The 19,074-nt window shown below is 41.5% G+C and overlaps 1 protein-coding gene across 4 annotated transcripts in view; it reads right to left on the bottom strand.

Annotated features, from left to right (window-relative positions):
- The window catches only part of FLNB (filamin B), a 251,435-nt gene that overhangs the window by 76,827 nt on the left and 155,534 nt on the right, over positions 1 to 19,074 (bottom strand). For all 4 annotated transcript variants that reach the window (XM_073563895.1, XM_073563896.1, XM_073563897.1 and 1 more), the window contains exons 17-23: positions 12,121 to 12,211; positions 11,716 to 11,885; positions 5,016 to 5,133; positions 4,644 to 4,906; positions 3,947 to 4,544; positions 3,670 to 3,843; positions 1,369 to 1,531 (exon numbers count right to left, since the gene is read on the bottom strand). In XM_073563895.1, the coding sequence (XP_073419996.1) occupies positions 1,369 to 1,531; positions 3,670 to 3,843; positions 3,947 to 4,544; positions 4,644 to 4,906; positions 5,016 to 5,133; positions 11,716 to 11,885; positions 12,121 to 12,211 (1,577 nt within the window). The remainder of the gene's footprint in view (positions 1 to 1,368; positions 1,532 to 3,669; positions 3,844 to 3,946; positions 4,545 to 4,643; positions 4,907 to 5,015; positions 5,134 to 11,715; positions 11,886 to 12,120; positions 12,212 to 19,074) is intronic.

The raw sequence follows: 19,074 nt of genomic DNA, 5'->3' as shown, positions 1-19,074 counted from the left end.
CGATAAGGAACACTTTGCATGTTTTTGGCCACCAACTATTGTTTGAAGTTTGGATACGCCTTTTGTTTTAAGGACTTGCTGTATTTATTTATGAACGAACCCCAATTTTTCATAGAATAGGAATGAGTAACCACAAGAAGAAGCCCATTTCCTATACCCTATTGGGATACTTGGATACCACAGGGACTGTCCTTGACTCAGAACCATGTCGCTTACATGACATATCGAGTATTACTAATTACTAAGTATTAAGTGTTCTGCAAGTATAAGAGCGTCCATGTAGGTTATGCTACATGTACTGTAGCTATGGGGGGCTGTAGTTTTCCCCAACTTTAATAACTGACTACCAAGTAATTTTCTACAACAAAAAGGGGATGTCTTTATGAGACAATTCGTTTAAAGTTTATAGAACGGGTATATATGGTAACATCTCTCATTATCAAAAAAGCTGCAGATAAACCACATTACTGACAATCCACGATCACCTGGGAGTCAATGAGCCTTGTTTTTGCAAAACTATAGCAAATTAACAATTGTGGTTGTATAATAATCTTACTTCAGCCACATATTGGCTTGAAAAAAGCAATGCATCACAGTTCTGAATTAACATGGAATTACTTGAGCCCAAGCTCAGACTTGCCCATAGGAGAAAAGGAGAATCATCCGGTGGGTCCCCATGCAGCAGCAGGCCGCCACCCTCTTACATGAGCAGTTCTTGGCACAATATAATTGATTCACTATATACAAAGGCTGCATCTTATTAATTTACCAATCTACCCAGTTTATTCCTATAAAAATTTGTGAATGAGGATAAAGTCATATTAATACGTAGCTGAAAACTGGGGCCTGGAGTTGATGTTGCTGGTGGGCCCTTGGCACCCCGGTCCGAAAGTTGGGCCCATCATACGATATGTTAGTGAGGGTACACTTTACATCTGTACAGGTCATATCCACATTGTAAACCCATATGATCATTGCACATGCAGGACATAACCTGAAAGCCCCATAAGTAGACTTTAGTGCCACTGGATTGATTCCAAGCGGGCTCATGTCAGCTTCTAGTGGGTTTACTAGACCTTTAACAGTGGCCCAATATGCAAAAATCGCCAACAGGGCCACAAGGACTTTAATAGTAATGGATTTTTCATATGGGCCATAAGGACTTTCTGGACTCTTCTAGGCTCCAGGACATACGTTGTGATTTCAACCTCTGCACCCACATTAGTTAGGTACATGCTTTGACTTACAAATCTTTGTACTAATTGGTTGATCCTCTCCAACCCTGATTGGGCATTGCCCAATGAAGTCATGGCCAACTGCTCACCACCACGACAATTTTGGGTCAGGCTATGGTTTTATCCTTCTTACCGTGTTATAACAGAAAAGGCATTGGGTTTGTTCGTTAGAGCCTCCTGGAGCCCCGGACCCTTCGCCTTTACACGTGAAGGGAAACATCCCTCTGTCACTCCAACTTTAAAAGGACTTCTAGGAACAGGTTCTTCATCATAGGTCACCTCCACTGTATGGGCACCTAAGGAACAGAACATTATAAAGATTAGCAAAATGGTGGCCAAGGAAAATTTTATACTAGATGGCAAAAAATAGATCTAAGATCTATGACTGCACTTCCCAAATCATTTTCCTGTTTTGGTTTCCTATTTCATAGACTTATTACTTCAGAGACCACAAAAGAGAAATGGGATTAAAACATATTGTGGTTTGGGGTTACTGCACCACCAGAAAAACAAACAGAAACTACTTTTTTTCGGTTTGTAATGCCCTAAAGCAGCTGGTGAATAATCAGATACGGTGTGTGTATACATTACATTTTTTCTTCATGATGTTAGTCGTTGCCGACGCTAGAGGCTGTTTAGCTGCAAATCCATCTATGCACTGGATCTAAAATGCTACTGCGAAGATACAAAGACTGCCCAAAGTAAAACAACAAAGCGAAATCTGACGCTAACGTGTTTTTTTTCTCATGATTGATTTCTGCTCAGCTTTTGTTCGTGTGAAGTTCCAGATCAGATGGATTTTGGATTCTCAGATGTGAGATTAAAGCAAATTTCATTGGATTACCAATGTATTTATATTTTGCAATACAAGCATACCAAAAAAATGTTCTTGCGTATAAAACGACATAGGACAGACACATGGCCCCCAAAAATCTAAAACCAGACAATTTTATATGAAAAGTATAAAATGACCAGAGCTCCTGGGATCAAGTGCAAAAAAATGGAGCCCGTCCACACCAAATTGCAGTGGTATAGAGTGGGTGGTCACAGTCCAAGGCAAGGAAAGCAGGGGCCGCCATATCAAGTGTGCAGCCTGTACAGCCGCACAGGAGCCCAAGAGATAAAGGGACCCACAACCACCTCCAAAACAGGGGGTTTTGTGCATCATGATGAGTTATTGGTCTGTAGAGAGTCCATATATTGTTCTTGCTCAGGAGCCCTTTTCTGTCTGTGAAGGAAAGTCTTCCCCTAACCCAGTAATAATGTCACAAGTCACACCTTAAGGGGCGCACTCCTACGGCTGAATAACTTGAATGACGAATGCATCGCAGTGCAGGGACTGGCCGGCAGCTCTCCTGACCCGTGTGACAGCTGCATAGAAATACATGCGCTCACGCTCGGGTCAGCAGAGCCGCCGGCCAGTCCAAGAATTGCAATGCTATTGTTGTCCATGTTATACAGTCGTCAGACTGTGTCCTAAAATAAATAATGCCCCTTGACTGTGCCCGAAAAAATAAAGTTTATAATTGTTTAATATAAATAATAGAGTCCTCTTCTCTCCTACACGTAGAGCAGGACGGCACAGGTAGCACAACGCAGGGCAGTCATTGCGCTGCCTGCACATGGATGCGGATATCTTATAAGTCATTGGTCTACAGCAGGACGGAGAGTCATAGGGGCCTATGGTTTCTGCTCTACCGCACGTTCCAGCTGCATCAACAGTTAGTGAAGCTCATCTGGAGATTGCGGGACACTTGGCAAGAAATCTGGGCATGTTTACTGCCCCACGTTTGCCGCTAGCAACGGCACTTCTTTGGAGCCGAAAAAATTCAAAAGTCTTTTTTGAAAAATAGTACCCCTAAAATTTTTGCTTCTAGGGCAATCGTTGCTGTCGCTTTCCCTCACGCTACGTCACTACCTCATCTTTACATGCTTCTATATTGATAAGTTATGTCAACTAAATACTATAAAAAAAACAGAAGTAAGGCGTGGCATTTATCTATCAAGACCGTTCTACAAGCACCAAGAGAGTGAAACTTAGCAGAATGTGTGTGGCCAAATAATGCCAACAAGATTAACTACAATTTTGAAAGTGCAGAAATTGGTGTAAATAAAGCCCAAATGTTACTGGTAATTTCCCTGTTATTGTTTCTTTTTTTATATGCATTGCACCCCTATTGTATTATATCATAGTGAACGTGGCATGCACTACATGTTAATGGTAAGCATTTTTCACATTTTTTAATTACTAGTAGTAAAGAAAAATCTGTTCTGTTGGCCGAGAATTTGCTTAGCAAAGTATAGTATGTTCAACTGCAGTGCCCATTACAGTTAATGCACCTACGGTATTATGCTGCTTGTGGATGATCACAGTCATATTTTACTGCCCTGATAGATGCAAGAGTAAAATGTTGGCGCTTATCCCATATTTTACCTTTTTCAAAAGGAGTGTACTCCACCTCATATGTACCATCACCATTATCTTTGACCAGGCAATCTGTGGAAGCTCCGGATGGGTTTGATATCTTAGTTTTGATGTGATTTCCACCGGTTCGAGTCAGAGGTCGGGCATCAACAGTAAAATTGGTTGTAGCTTCCCTAAATACACCTGTGCAATCAGACAAATTAATAAAATATGCTTAATCTTCTACATTTGTGCAAAAAAAGAAAAAATGCTGACCCTCAACATAGATTGTATTGTATTATCTTACCATCCCCTTCCACTCCAGGTCCAAACACTTTGATTTTACTGGTATTCACTGAAGGATCAACCTTAACCCTAGAAGGAAACTTTGGCACTTGTTCCCCTCCATACTTCATTGACAATGTGTACATGCCAGCAAACATTGGAACATAGGTGATAGAATGGGTTTCATCACCGTTATCCTGGATGTAGACCTCCGCTTTAGAGCCAGAATCAGACACAGCTTCCATCGTGAGTACTCCAGGGCCTGCTTGTGAACAGTCAACGTGAATCAAGCCAGCCTCCCCTACTTTACCATGTTCCAAGCCAGGACCAGTGGTGATGACTTTAGTTGGATCAAAGGGCATTTCAACGTCAGCTTGGAACGGAGACCCTGGAATATGAGTCTCTTCGAAGAGAATGTTCACAAAATACTCTCCTGCTGTAGTTGGCAGATAGGAAACGGAGCAGGTGCCGTCACCGTTATCAGAACATTCAATTTTGGCTTCACAAGGTCCTTCAACGGTTAAGCCCAAACCTCCAGTGCCCGCTCCTTTAGTATCAATTGTAAACTCAGCCGGCTTCCCAACAAGGCCTCCTTTCAAGCCTGGTCCATAAGCTTTCACCTAGGGATAAAAAGTAATTTATAAACTTTTTCTTCCAAAGTGGCATATCTACAACATCAATATATGGTAATCAAAAAGTTAGTAAAGACTCCAGATTACCTTTGTGGGATCGGGAGGTAAGGTGGCTTCCACATTGTAAGGACTTCCAGGCACTGGGTTTCCATCATAGTTCACCTCCACGTTGTACACACCTTCCTCCTTGGGGATATACTTTACGGAGCTGCATTCTTTGCCGGTAACAGGCTCCACCAAACAAGGAACAGATTTTTTGCTGGGACTACTAATTTTCACATCTACTTTACCTTGGCCACCAGCACCCTTTGTGTCCACAGTGAACTCCTGGTCCTTACCAACTTCAACTCCTGCAAGAAGAAAGGCATAGCCCCTTTAATGGGATGTTAACTCAACATCTGCAAATAATTTTATACTGGAGCCAAGGGTATATAAATAATTATTCTAAGATTTTCTTACTACTATCAAGTCCATTGATCTTTATTTTGCTTAGGTCCAAAGGAGCAGCAACCCCCACCGAGAAAGGGCTTTTAGGAATGGGATCCCCTCCATAATTTACATCTACCTTCATCTTGCCCTAGCAAACAAAAGTTGTTAATATTATAGCATTTTAGTTATTTGTGATTTAATCTTAAAATCTTAATTTTGTAGCAAAAAATATATTAAAAGTATTCACAAAGTTGTGACATAAAGCAGGCGAAAGTAGGAGACCTGTGATTCTTTCGCCAAAGGCTAGGTTCATAGTTGTCCTATGCTCTTCGTTGGGCACTGCATTGGGGTTTCTGTCTAACTCCCTCCACCTAAAAAAAGGTATTCAGACAGAACAGCACACTAAAATGAGGAAGACAGAGTATTTTTAACGTTGTTCCAGCAGTGTCCTTTTAGACAGACACCAAAACACGGACTAGGATCCTTTTGTGTCTGCCTAAAAAAGAGGGATGCCACCGGAACGGAGGCCAAAACAGAGTCCAAAGCGTCTCAGTCTGGAGTTATTAATCTTCCTACAGTAACATTTTCATACTTCTTACAACGTGTTTCAAAGGGTTTTTCAAGACTTTAATATTGATTATCTATTCAGAACTACAAAATTCCATACATTGTGTAGTGGCTGTGGGGGGGCTTATACTGTATATAGGAGGCTATGTGGGGGCTGATTGTGAGCATATACGGTACATAGAAGGGTGTTAGTATACTGAATTCTAATTAATATTAGGTGATATATAATTATTAATGTATATTAACATCAATTGTAAAATGTTGATAATATTGAGCACAGAATTAACTTCAACCTATTGGCTAGGCCCTCCACAATAGTCACGTCACGATCTCTCATGTGGTCCTTCAGGAAAAGAGAGATAGATAATGTATACAGTCAAGGCCCAAAGTGTTGGCAGCCTTGAAATTGTTCCAGAAACTGAAGTATTTTTACCAGAAAATTATTGCAATTACACATGATTTGTTCTACACCAGTTTATGTATTTATTTTTTTTAACTGAGAAAAAAGGTCAAGTTGGACAGAATTTCACACAAAACCCCCAAAATGGGCTGGACCAAATTGTCGGCACTTTTCTAAAATGTGGGTAAACAACTTTGTTTCAAGCATGTGATGCTTGTTAAAACTCAGTGGCAAGTAACAGGTGTGGGCAATATGATAATCACACCTGAAACCAGATAAAAAGGAGAGAAGTTGACGCAATCTTTGCATTGTGTGGCTGTGTGTGCCACACTAAGCATAGAGAACAGAAAGAGGAGAAGAGAACTGTCTGAGGACTTGAGAACCAATATTGTTGAAGAATATCAACAATCTCAAGGTTACAAGTCTATCTTCCAGAGCTCTTGATGTTCCTTTGTCCACGGTGCGCAACATAATCAAGAAGTTTACAACCCCTGGCACTGTAGCTAATCTTCCTGGACGTGGATGGCAGAGAAAAATTGATGAAAGGTTGCAATGCAGAATAGTCTGGATGGTGGATAAGCAGCCCCAATCAAGTTCCAAAGAAATTCAAGCTGTCGTGCAGGCTCAGGGTGCATCAGTGTCAGCGTGAACTATCTGCCCAGATTTCAATGAAAGGAAACGCTATGGCAGGAAACCCAGGATGACTCCACTGCAGACAGAGACATAAAAATGCTAGACTGCAGTTTACAAAACATGCGAGTAATCAAAATCTTTCTGAGAAAGCTTCTTGTGCACAGATGAGACCAAGATAGAGCTTTTTGGTAATGCACATCATTCTACTGTTTACCGAAAATGGAATGATGCTTACATAGAACACAAAACAGTACCTACAGTCAAATATGGTGGATTGAGGTTGTTTCACGGCATCTGGATCTGGGTGCCTTGACTGTGTGCAAGGCATCATGAAATCTGAAGATTTTCAAAGGATTTTGGGTCCCAAAGTAGTGCCCAGTGTCAGTAGTCAGGGATTGTGTCCTAGGTCATGGGTCGTCCATGACCCCAAACATGCTTCAAGAAGCACCCAGAAATGGATGGAAATAAAGCGCTGGATAGTTGTGAAGATGCCAGCAATGAGTCCGGATATAAATTGCACTGAACACTTGCGGTGAGATCTTAAAATTGCTGTTAGGAGAAGGCGCCTTCACATATTAGAGACCTGGAGCAGTTTGCAATAAGAAGAATGGTTCAAAATCCCAGTTGTGAGGTGTAAGAAGCTTGTTGATGGTTATAGGAAGCGATTGATTGCAGTTATTTATTCCAAAGGGTGTGCAACCAAATATTAAGTTGAGGGTGCCAACTATTTTGTCCGGCATATTCTAGAGTTGTGTTAAATGATGTCCAATTTGCTTTTTTTCCTCTATTTTTTGTGTTGTTCCAATACACACAAGGAAAATACATGTATAATTGCAATAATTTTCTTAAACTCTGTACTTTTCAGCTACTTTTAACAGCATGACTAAAAATGTATAAGATCTCTTCCTGCCACGAGTGTTTCTAGTTGAATCTGAAGAAGGCAATCTCGTTTCTGGTCTGAACAAACATTTTAAGAAAAGCCATAACGTTTATTTTCAGAATCACATCATCCAGACTCGTATACAACAGCAGCCCACAAACTGGATTTCTTAGAGTCCTCTTACAAATTGTTGGCACAGGCACAACACAGCGAGCTTGTTTTGTTCGCTTTGGCGCACGTGCTACATGTTCTATGAATGTCCTCATGGCTGCCAAGGAGCTGGACTATATACACAGCTCAAACAACTCAATTGTAACTTGCCAGATACATTTTCCAGTCATCACTCTCCAGCTAAATGTGTTCTGTATAAAAGAAAAAAAAAATGGAAAAAATGAAAAAAAAAAACAAACAAAAAACAGACACCTCTGGTAATTGAGTTATAATTAAGAGAAACACTGAACTGTGAGAATATATTGCCTCCACGCCACGGGTTATTAAGAAGAACCACAAAATTTGCACAAGTGCTGAGTTATCAGTAATGAGGTTGCTAAAGTTTGTTTTTTTGGGGTTTTTTTTAGGGAGGATAAGAGTTAAACCAGATCTGAATCAAAGTTTCCCAATCCAAATGATATCCTTTATTAAAGATTTCCAAGTACAAACTATGCACTTTATAGATCTCTTAGACCTCATGAAGCGAATGTACTTTAACAATTCATGCTAGAATTCTTTCATATTGCTGATTTTCAACTGAGCTTTTTAGGAGTCCAGACAAAGTGAGTCTCAATGTATTCAGTCTCCACCCATCCAACTCGTCAGCTGCAGCTTGCACTGAGTAGGGAGAGGTCTCAGCTGCAGCAGGGAGGAGGAACACTGAGGAACGTTCAATCAAGGTAGGTGGACAGAGATTGAGTAGAAGCCAAAAAGGAGAGACACTAAGGAGCTGTCAATCAGGCTGGGTGGATGGAGCTTGAGTTTAAACTTCATAAAAGGATTGTACAGCTATTATATGATACAGTAAGCAAACAGTTATAAGATAGCTAGTTACTAAAGTGTGCCACTTTGTATTGAGAAATTTAGCTTGAAATATACAGGAGCTCAATCCATTATATTATGGACTTGGAGAACCTGAACACTTTTGATTTGTAGTCTACTAGGTTGACATCTGAGGACTTCATGCGGTAAATACCATCTATCATTCCATACATTCAAAGTTTAGCCATGTAAACTGTATCCAAAATTCAAAATTGCAAGTCTGAAAATCAAGCCACCCATACCAAGCCTTAAGTTGTCCCATTTCTGACCAACGGAGTTCTACTGAACTTAACACAGAAAAGTAAAAGTTACAAGCCTTCAAAAACCGGAAGAACCTTCACTAGGGTCAGTGATCAAGAAGCTCGAGAGTCGTAATCACATTAGACTAAGATGATGTAAGATTTTAAAGAACTGACTGTGGAATAAATGACAACAATAAGATTTAAAATAGAAAGAATATTGATGTATTTGTCTTTGGATTCCTTTAGTCTAATTATATATTAAGAGGAGAGAGTCCCTTTGATGTGATTTACAGAGATGACTGATGGGGCGCGACACACACAAGTTCATCTTACAGCGCGGTCAGTGACTCTAGTATGATGCACCGTCACATCAGTTTCTTGTTAAGACAAATCACACTACAAGTCTTACTGCGCAAGTATTCCCTAGAATGTACAGGCTTGAAGACACAGCCATAAATAAAAGGTATAGAAACGTTTCTAAAAAATTATTAACCTACGGGAAAAAAAAAACAGACGAAAACTTAAATACAAGACAAATATTTAAAACAAAATTAAAATAATGCAAATAAATACTACAAGCTCACATGAAGATATCCAAATGGTTACACAAATTAAACACATTGTGCCTTTATGATCTATTCTTTTAATATATATATATATATATATATATATATATATATATATATATATATATTTTTTTTTTTTTATCAGTTTCAATGGAGTTGGTTCAGTTTTTGAGAAAAAAAACTAAATAAATTCTCTTTTCCTATCTGGAAATCAGTGAAAACCGCACAGCACTTGGCTGGCATCAGAGAACTGTCAGACTTTTTTCTCCGACTTGCATTGTTAATTTTGATCAGACACTCGGATTAATATCGGATATGTCTGGGGTCACTCGGTCCATGAAAAATCACAGATATATGGCCCCATTCACTATTAGGCCTCATTTAGATGTCCAATTTTTACATATGAGCGCTATCCATGGTTTTTCACAAATAGTACTCCTAACTGGAAATACAAGTCTATGGGTCTGTGGTGAAGAAAAAAAAAAAATAATAAAAAATCGGACATCTGAGTGCAGAACGATTTTCGCAGACTGACAGAATGAAGGTGGAGAAACCGATTTCTTTTGTAAGAGAGAAACTGATGACACTCACACACCACATCCTTATCAAACTATTATCCCCCCAAAAAAGGGCCCAGTTTTGCCATAAGTGGAAAAGCTGAACGTCTGAATGAGGTCTTATAGGTACGAGCGCCATCAATGAAAATCACGGATAGCACCAGTACACAAAAAAACGGAAGTGAGAGTGAGCCGTAACTGAGTAGTTATTTTTCTTGCCTAAACTTCAGTCCTATTGGGGCATATAGACTTTATAGGGATTTGGTCTTGAGTCTATAGAGTATGTGATACTACAATTTACCCTTGAGCAACCATGAAATACATGTCCAGAGTCCGAACATGAAAAGATCTAATTGCTAATTGCCAAGGGTTAGAAAATCAGGATAATCAACAAACCACTGTGTTGACTACCAGTAGTAACAAAAAAGTTGTCTTAACAAGAACTATAAAGCATACAAATAATTGGGTTGGTTTGAGTAAAAAACGCTGCCAGTGCCTCATGGTCCACGTAGATGAGCAGATATACAGTAATCTGCGAACTAAGAGCAGTTGTTCCCAAATATCAACCCATGTAAATGTGCCGGCTATCACAGTTTATGAATGAATCATCGTTATCGGCAGCACATCACCCCCGGTAAACAGAGGATGTGCTGTAAACATTATGCTGCATGTTCGCATCGGCTTGTGTTAACAGGTGCCAATCGAGATGTTCATAGCCCATCGGCACTCATTAAGGGCCCAAGGGGCCAAAATTGACCCATCTAAATGGATCAAAATGTAGTTGGGCTACACTGTGACTTTGGATCTAAAGAAAAATAAAAAAGGCAAGTTTACAATTGTGGGTACAGGTGAAGAATTCACCCAATTTAAGCACAAGCAACATATTGTGGTGAGGTCAGTGATTTATAGTCTACTTTTAATTGATAAAATGCTTCATTATACATCACGAAAAGTAATGATCAATAAATTAATACAAAAGAAAAGATAGAATGTAAATTACTACTTTTTAGGGTAATATTGAAACTAAATGCACCAGAACTCCTAATCGAGTTGCACCAAACTGATGTACATGTCTTATACCAGATTAGTTATGCATTTTTGATGTGGCTAGAAAAAAAGACCTTGCTTAGGCCGGTTTCACATTGGCGTTTTGTTGCGCAGCGCATTGTGCGCGTCCATGCGCATGCGGACCTATGTTTAACATGGGGGGCGCATGGTCTTGCATTTGCACGTGTTCATTTGCATTTTTGTGCACATGCGTTTTTTCGTCATGTGCGCCTTTACGCTCCAGACGCAACCTGTTGCATTTTTGGGTCCGCCGAAAGGGGTAAAAAAAAAACGCATGCGCACGCTTGCACACAGAATGAGACAAAATAACGCATTACAGTCTATGGGAACACAGGCGTGCGAATGGACATGTGTTTGTCTGCATTTTCGTGAGCATGCGTTTCTGGCGTAAAAATGTGTAGACACTGGTTTTAATCCCTAGAGAACGAATGCGCATAAAAAACGCATGATGCGTTTTTTGCATGCGTTTCTATTGCGCACGATGCGTTGCGCAAAAAAACGCCAATGTGAAACCGGCCTTAAAAAGGTGCCAAAGATTCTCCAAGATGATGCAAATTGTGCCACAAAATATTGGTCTGAAGTAAGAAATCCACGAGATGGCCTACAGAAGTGTTCTACATGTCCAGCAAGATGCAACCCGGTGTAGCCTCTTCTGCGCTCGTGCCAGGATTTTATGCCCGATTGTCCCCAAAAAACAGACAAATTAGAAAACAGTAGGAATCATTTTTGGAAAGATAGCTCTGTTAGACACTATACATTCACGGTACATTGCTCATTGTAAATACCTGTTGGACTGGAGTGTATCGGACGGTGTGGGAGTAATCGTAGTTATCGATAATTTCAAAATCTTTCACGGCATCCTCGGCAGTGGGTCCATTGAACTTGACCTCAACGGGGGCTTTTCCTGCACCTTTGGTAAAGACTGTGAAGTGTGTGGGCTTTCCATTTTCAACCCCTTAAAAAAAATAAAAGATATAGATAGTTTAACACGAGAGATCTATATTGTTGGACATAATCCAATGTTAACTCATGAGCTACATAGGTGATTGGAGCTGAGCTGCACTTCCAGACACTGTAAAAAGACAAAGGTGGGACTGGTTCTGGAAGGAATACCCTTTTTTTCTAATCTATTCTTATCAGATCAGATCAGCAGAGATCAAAAACTGACCGACTAAATCCTATATACATACCAGATTTATTAAGCCCAGGCCCTTCAGCCTTCACTTTGCTGGCATCATGTGAAGGGTCAACCTTAATTCTGAATGGACTAGAAGGGATTTCCTATTAAGAAGAAAAAAAAAAGCATTAAAAATCTCATTACTAATGCCACTGACAAAAAGCAATGAAGATCATTATATTTTAAAAAAAAAATAAAATAAATTAATAATATTAAAAAATCATGAATGTACAAGTCCATTAGTTGTCCTAGACACTATATTCCGCTTTTCCTAACTACGTTTGTTTTCAGGGGGAAAAAAGGCAAATAATCTCCTGTATGGAAAATGTAAATAGTAGAAATATATTACCCAGGAGATCAATTGGCTTTTAGACACAAGATAATTTAAGAGGTAAGGAGTTGACTTCAGGCTTAAGAAATAGTAGAGGGTTCAGGCCGAGATCTCATTTTGCGCATGTGCCACCTCCAGTGCAACTCTCCCGAAGACCGCCGAAAGTCAATCTGCGCATGCGCCAGTGCAATTTTCATGACAACTATAAATGGAAATAAGGCGCACTACAAATACCAATGGGTATAATACAATAGGTGGGTGCAATGGCAGTGGCGTGCAATTTTCATGAAGGCTGCCACCAGCGAGAGCACCACCCACAGCAAAGATGGCGCCAGCCCAAAATTTAAATGAATGAAATGGAGGGGCAGTAGCTGAGCCCTCTGAGCCAAAGACCCTACCCACAGTCCTGCCCCGAAGCACGCATGAAACCGAAATTTATCATAATGATTTAACAAAAACCAGGCTGCAGATTTTTACACTAAAATGTATTAAATATCAGTATGACAGCACCATTCTGCTCATACCTTTAGTTTAACATAGATAATCTTGAAAGTTATATTAGATTTAAAAAAAATAAAAAATAAAACCATCTTTCCAAAACAGAAGTTCAACTCTATTTGTTGGACCATGTCGTTTATTACATCCCATACTCATTCCCTCGAATGGGCCTGGGATTCAGGACCAAAAATGACTGATGGACAATTCTATTCAGTTTCTGTATAAAAATAAGTTTTTGTTTTTTTAAACTTTTTTCGACCCATAAAAATTTCCTTTAATTCAGGACAGAACAAATACCAGGAGCCAGGCTGCCAATGGAACTAGAAATGTTACCTCCACTCAGCGTCGGACTGGCCCACCGGAGAATTCTCCGGTGGGCCCTGGCATCTGGTGGGCCCTGGCACCTGCTGGCATACAGGGCCATCAGTTGCCTAGGGCTCCCACTGCTCCAGGGGCCCCCAGCCAGTGGTCTGCCGCTAATAGCGGCACACCACACAGCTGCTGTGGGGGCCCTGTGCCAGTGGAGCAGCAGCGGGTGTCAGGAGGCAGGAGCCCCTGTCCCCGCTACTAAAGAGAAATGAATATTCACTGCTTCCCACGCCCACATGGGCGTGGCAAGCAATGAATATCATTTCACTCTCGGGCTGCACTCCCCGGGGCCCTGCCCCCCAGCCTGGGCAGCCGGCGCCGCCCTCAATTGCAATGGAAGAGAGAGCGTCTCTCTCCCATGAGTCCCCTCTGCTCCTGACTCACAGGCAATGCGCGATGACGTCACTTCATCGTGCACCCGCTGTGTGTCTGGCAGACGGGACAGCTCCTGAGTCTGAAGCAGGCATCAGCGTGGGAGCGAGGAGGAGAGGTGAGTATTGTGATTTGTTTTTTTTATATCTCTATAGATAGATATAGAGATAAATAGATATATAGCTAGATCAAGAGATAGATATAGAGAATAGATATAGAGATAGATAGATATAGATATATTATATCTATCCATCTGTCCATAGATCTATTTATTCCATATCTATCTATCTCCATATCTATCTCTCTATCTATCAATCTTTATCGCTATCTCTATATCTATCGATCTCTATATTTATCTAGCTATCTCTATATCTATCTACTGTATATCTATTTCTATATCTTTCTCTATATCTATCTGTCAATCTATATCTCTCTCTATCTGTATATCTATCTCTATATCTATCTCTATATCTATTTCTATATCTATCTCTCTCTCTATCATCTATTTCTATATCTATCTCTATAGAGGAGGCGTTGGTCTGCTCCTATCACCAAAATGTACCTTTCAGGTTATCCCTCAAGTACCCTCACTTGTCTTCCCTTCTTTTGAGGTCCATGCCGTCAGACTCTACACCCCCTTCTCCATGCAAGTGGCGGTGGTGTATCGTCCTCCCGGCCCCTCCCATCAGTTCCTGGATCATTTTGCCACTTGGCTTCCACATTTTCTCTCCTGTGACATCCCTACCCTCATCATGGGAGATTTCAACATCCCCATTGCTCTTCCCCTCTCCCCATCTGCTACTCACCTTTTATCTCTAACCTCCTCATTTGGCCTTTCGCAGCTTACTAATTCTCCAACACATGAAGACGGAAACTCCCTCGACTTGGTCTTCTCTCGGCTTTGTGCAGTGGATGATTTTGCAAACTCCCATCTCCCGCTCTCTGACCACAATCTTCTTTCATTCTCTATAAAGAACTGCCATGCTGCTCAGGTCACCCCCACTGTCCAGACTTATAGAAACATACAGGCCATTAACACCCAGAAACTTCTGAAGAACTTGCAGTCTTCATTGGCCCCTATCTCCTCCCTCTCATGTCCTGATTCTGCATTGAAGCATTACAATGAAACACTTCAAAGTGCCCTGGATGAATTTGCACCCCCTATAAATAGAACACCACAACACAGACAGCGACAACCCTGGCACACGGTGCAAACACGTTTCCTGCAGCGGTGCTCCAGGTGCGCCGAACGTCTGTGGAGAAAATCCAATCTACACGAAGATTTCATCCATTTTAAGTTTATGCTTAGAACATACAACACTGCCCTTCACCTCTCCAAACAAACCTATTTCAACACCCTCATCACCTCACTGTCCAATAACCCGAAACGTCTCTTTGACACTTTTCATTCTCTACTCAATCCAAGAGTACAGGCCCCAACCACGGAGCTCCGAGCGGACGATCTGGCCAATTACTTCAAAGAAAAAATTGACCAGATCCGACAGGAAATTATCTCCAAATCCCCTCATACCATGCACTGTCCTCCCTCCCCCACTGCATCTAACTCACTCTCTGATTTTGAACCAGTCACAGAAGAAGAAGTAAGCAGGCTCCTTGCATCTTCTCGCCCAACTACTTGCACCAGTGACCCATTTCCGTCACATCTCCTCCAGTCCCTTTCCCCTGCTGTCACCCCTCACCTAACTAAAATATTTAACCTCTCTCTCCTGGTATTTTTCCCTCCTCATTTAAGCATGCCATCATACATCCACTACTTAAAAAACCATCCCTCGACCAAAACTGTGCCGCTAACTATAGACCTGTCTCTAATCTTTCCTTCATCTCTAAACTCCTGGAATGCCTGGTCCACTCCCGTCTTATCCGCTATCTCTCAGAAAACTCTGTTCTCGACCCTCTCCAATCCGGTTTCCGCTCTTTACACTCCACTGAAACTGCCCTCACTAAAGTCTCTAATGATCTGCTAACAGCTAAATCAAATGGTCATTACTCCATGCTAATTCTCTTGGATCTCTCTGCAGCATTCGACACTGTGGATCATCAGCTCCTCCTCACTATGCTCCATTCCATTGGCCTCAAGGACACCGTTCTCTCCTGGTTCTCCTCCTATCTCTCCGACCGCTCCTTTACTGTTTCTTTTGCCGATTCCTCCTCCTCTCACCTTCCCCTTACTGTTGGGGTTCCTCAAGGATCGGTTCTAGGCCCCCTCCTCTTCTCCTTGTACACTGCCCCTATTGGTCAAACAATCAGTAGATTTGGTTTCCAGTACCATCTCTATGCTGATGACACCCAATTATACGCTTCTTCTCCTGACATCACGCCAGCCTTTCTAGAAAACACTGGCGATTGTCTAAACGCTGTGTCTAATATCATGTCCTCACTATATCTGAAACTGAACCTGTCAAAGACTGAACTCCTGGTGTTTCCTCCCGCTACTAATGTACCTATACCCGACATTGCTATTTCTGTGTGTGGTTCCACTATTACTCCCCAGCAACATGCCCGCTGTCTTGGGGTCATACTTGATTCCGAGCTTTCCTTTGCCCCCCACATTCGATCACTGGCTCGCTCTTGTCATCTGCACCTCAAAAACATTTCTAGAATTCGACCTTTTCTTACTTTTGACTCTGCAAAAACTCTTACTGTTTCTCTTATTCATTCTCGTCTCGACTATTGTAACTCTCTTCTAATCGGTCTCCCTCTTACCAAACTCTCCCCTCTCCAATCTGTCTTGAATGCTGCAGCCAGGATCATATTCCTCACCAATCGTTACACCGATGCCTCTACCTTGTGCCAGTCATTACACTGGCTACCCATCCACTCCAGAATTCAGTATAAACTTATTACCCTCACCCACAAAGCCCTCCATGGCTCAGCACCACCCTACATCTCCTCCCTTGTTTCAGTATACCACCCTACCCGCGCCCTCCGTTCTGCTGATGACCTGAGGTTAGTATCCTCAATAGTCAGAACCTCCCACTCCCGTCTCCAAGACTTTACACGTGCCGCGCCAATTCTTTGGAATGCACTTCCCAGGTCAATACAATTAGTCCCCAATCCCCACAATTTTAAGCGTGTCCTGAAAACGCATTTATTCAGACTGGCCTATCGCCTCAACACATTAACCTAACCTATCCCTGTGTGGCAGAGCCAAAAGTTTTACCATAACCAGGTTCCCAGCATCATGTTCCCACATGCTTTATGCATCCATTAGCCCTCTGTGTCTGTACTGTTACACACTTAACATTATGGCTGGTCCATACAATCAGAGCAACTGTTACCACCCACCTTTCGTGTCTACCTCTTTCCTCATAGACTGTAAGCTTGCGAGCAGGGCCCTCACTCCTCTTGGTATTTGTTATAATCTACTGTATGTGATTATTGTTATGCTGTAATGTCTATTGTCTGCACAAATCCCCTCTGAAATGTAAAGTGCTGCGGAATATGTCGGCGCTATAAAAATAAAATTTATTATTATTATATATATCGCTCTCTCTTTCTATCGATCTATCTCTATATCTATCCATCTATCTATATATCTATCATCTATCTATCTATTTCTATCTGTATATCTATCTCTATATCTATCTGTCTCTATCTTACATATAGAGATAGATATAGAGTTAGATAGATAGATATAGAGATAGATAGGTATAGAGAGAGATAGAAAGATAGATAGTCTATCTATAGCTATCTATATCTATCTCTATCTATTATCTTTATATCTATCTATCCATTTGTCCATAGATCTATTTATCCCATATCTATCTATATCTCTAAATCTATCTATCTCTATATCTATCTTTCTATAGCTATTTATATATCTATCTCTATATCTATCTATCTATCTATCTATAGATCTATTTATCCCATATCTATCTATCTATATAGTGTTATACCCTATGAGGAGGCAGCATTATACCCTATGAGGGGGTGCATTATACCCTATGAGGGGGGAAGCATTATACCCTATGAGGGGGCAGCGTTATACCCTATGAGGGGGCAGCGTTATACCCTATGAGGGGGTGCATTATACCCTATGAGGGGGTGCATTATACCCTATGAAAGGGCAGCATTATACCCTATGAGGGGGCAGCGTTATACCCTATGAAGGGGGAAGCATTATACCCTATGAGGGGGCAGCGTTATACCCTATGAGGGGGTGCATTATACCCTATGAGGGGGTGCATTATACCCTATGAGGGGGTGCATTATACCCTATGAAAGGGCAGCATTATACCCTATGAGGGGGCAGCATTATACCCTATGAAGGGGGAAGCATTATACCCTATGAGGGGGCAGCGTTATACCCTATGAGGGAGTGCATTATACCCTATGAGGGGGTGCATTATACCTTATGAGGGGGTGCATTATACACTATGGGGGGGCAGCATTATACCCTATGAGGGGGTGCATTATACCCTATGAGAGGGCAGCATTTTACCCTATGAGAGGGCAGCATTATACCCTATGAAGGGGTGCATTATTATACCCTATGAGGGGGTGCATTATACCCTATGATGGGGGAAGCATTATACCCTATGAGGGGGCAGCGTTATACCCTATGAGGGGGTGCATTATACCTTATGAGGGGGTGCATTATACCCTATGAAAGGGCAGCATTATACCCTATGAAGGGGGAAGCATTATACCCTATGAGGGGGCAGCGTTATACCCTATGAGGGAGTGCATTATACCCTATGAGGGGGTGCATCATACCCTATGGGGGGGCAGCATTATACCCTATGAGGGGGTGCATTATACCCTATGAGAGGGCAGCATTTTACCCTATGAGAGGGCAGCATTTTACCCTATGAAGGGGTGCATTATTATACCCTATGAGGGGGGCAGTATTATACCCTATGAGGGGGGCAGTATTATACCCTATGAGGGGGGCAGCATTATACCCTATGAGGGGGGCAGCATTATACCCTATGAGGGGGGCAGCATTATATTCTATGAGATGGCTGCATTATATTCTATGAGGAGGCTGCATTATACTATATGAGGGGGCTGCTTTATATTCTATGAGGGAGGCTACCCCAACTCCTGCTACATAGTTAAGACATGTACTACCTTATATTATACCCGGATATTATCATGTTATACTGCACAATTGGTGGTCTTGTATTTATTTCTATGCAGCTACATAGTGGGCCCCAAGAATGATTTTCTCTGGTGGGCCCAAGGTGCTCCAGTCCGACGCTGCCTCCACTACATAGATTTGGTTTTTTTTTTCATTAATATTACAGTTTTTATTATCCTAGTGCTGTGTAAAGGAAAAAAAAAAAAAAAGAAACGAGCAGAATCCAAAAATGACATGTCGTAAAGTCTACAAAAATCGCCCACCCCTGCGGCAACTGCTGTAGTAAACGATAA

The sequence above is a fragment of the Dendrobates tinctorius genome, unplaced genomic scaffold, assembly GCF_039654945.1.
Source record: "Dendrobates tinctorius isolate UK_male_01 unplaced genomic scaffold, ASM3965494v1 ptg000406l, whole genome shotgun sequence".
NCBI classification, from domain to species: domain Eukaryota; kingdom Metazoa; phylum Chordata; class Amphibia; order Anura; family Dendrobatidae; genus Dendrobates; species Dendrobates tinctorius.
The sequence above is the reverse complement of the archived record's forward strand: the minus strand, read 5'-3'. Positions and strand labels throughout refer to the sequence as shown.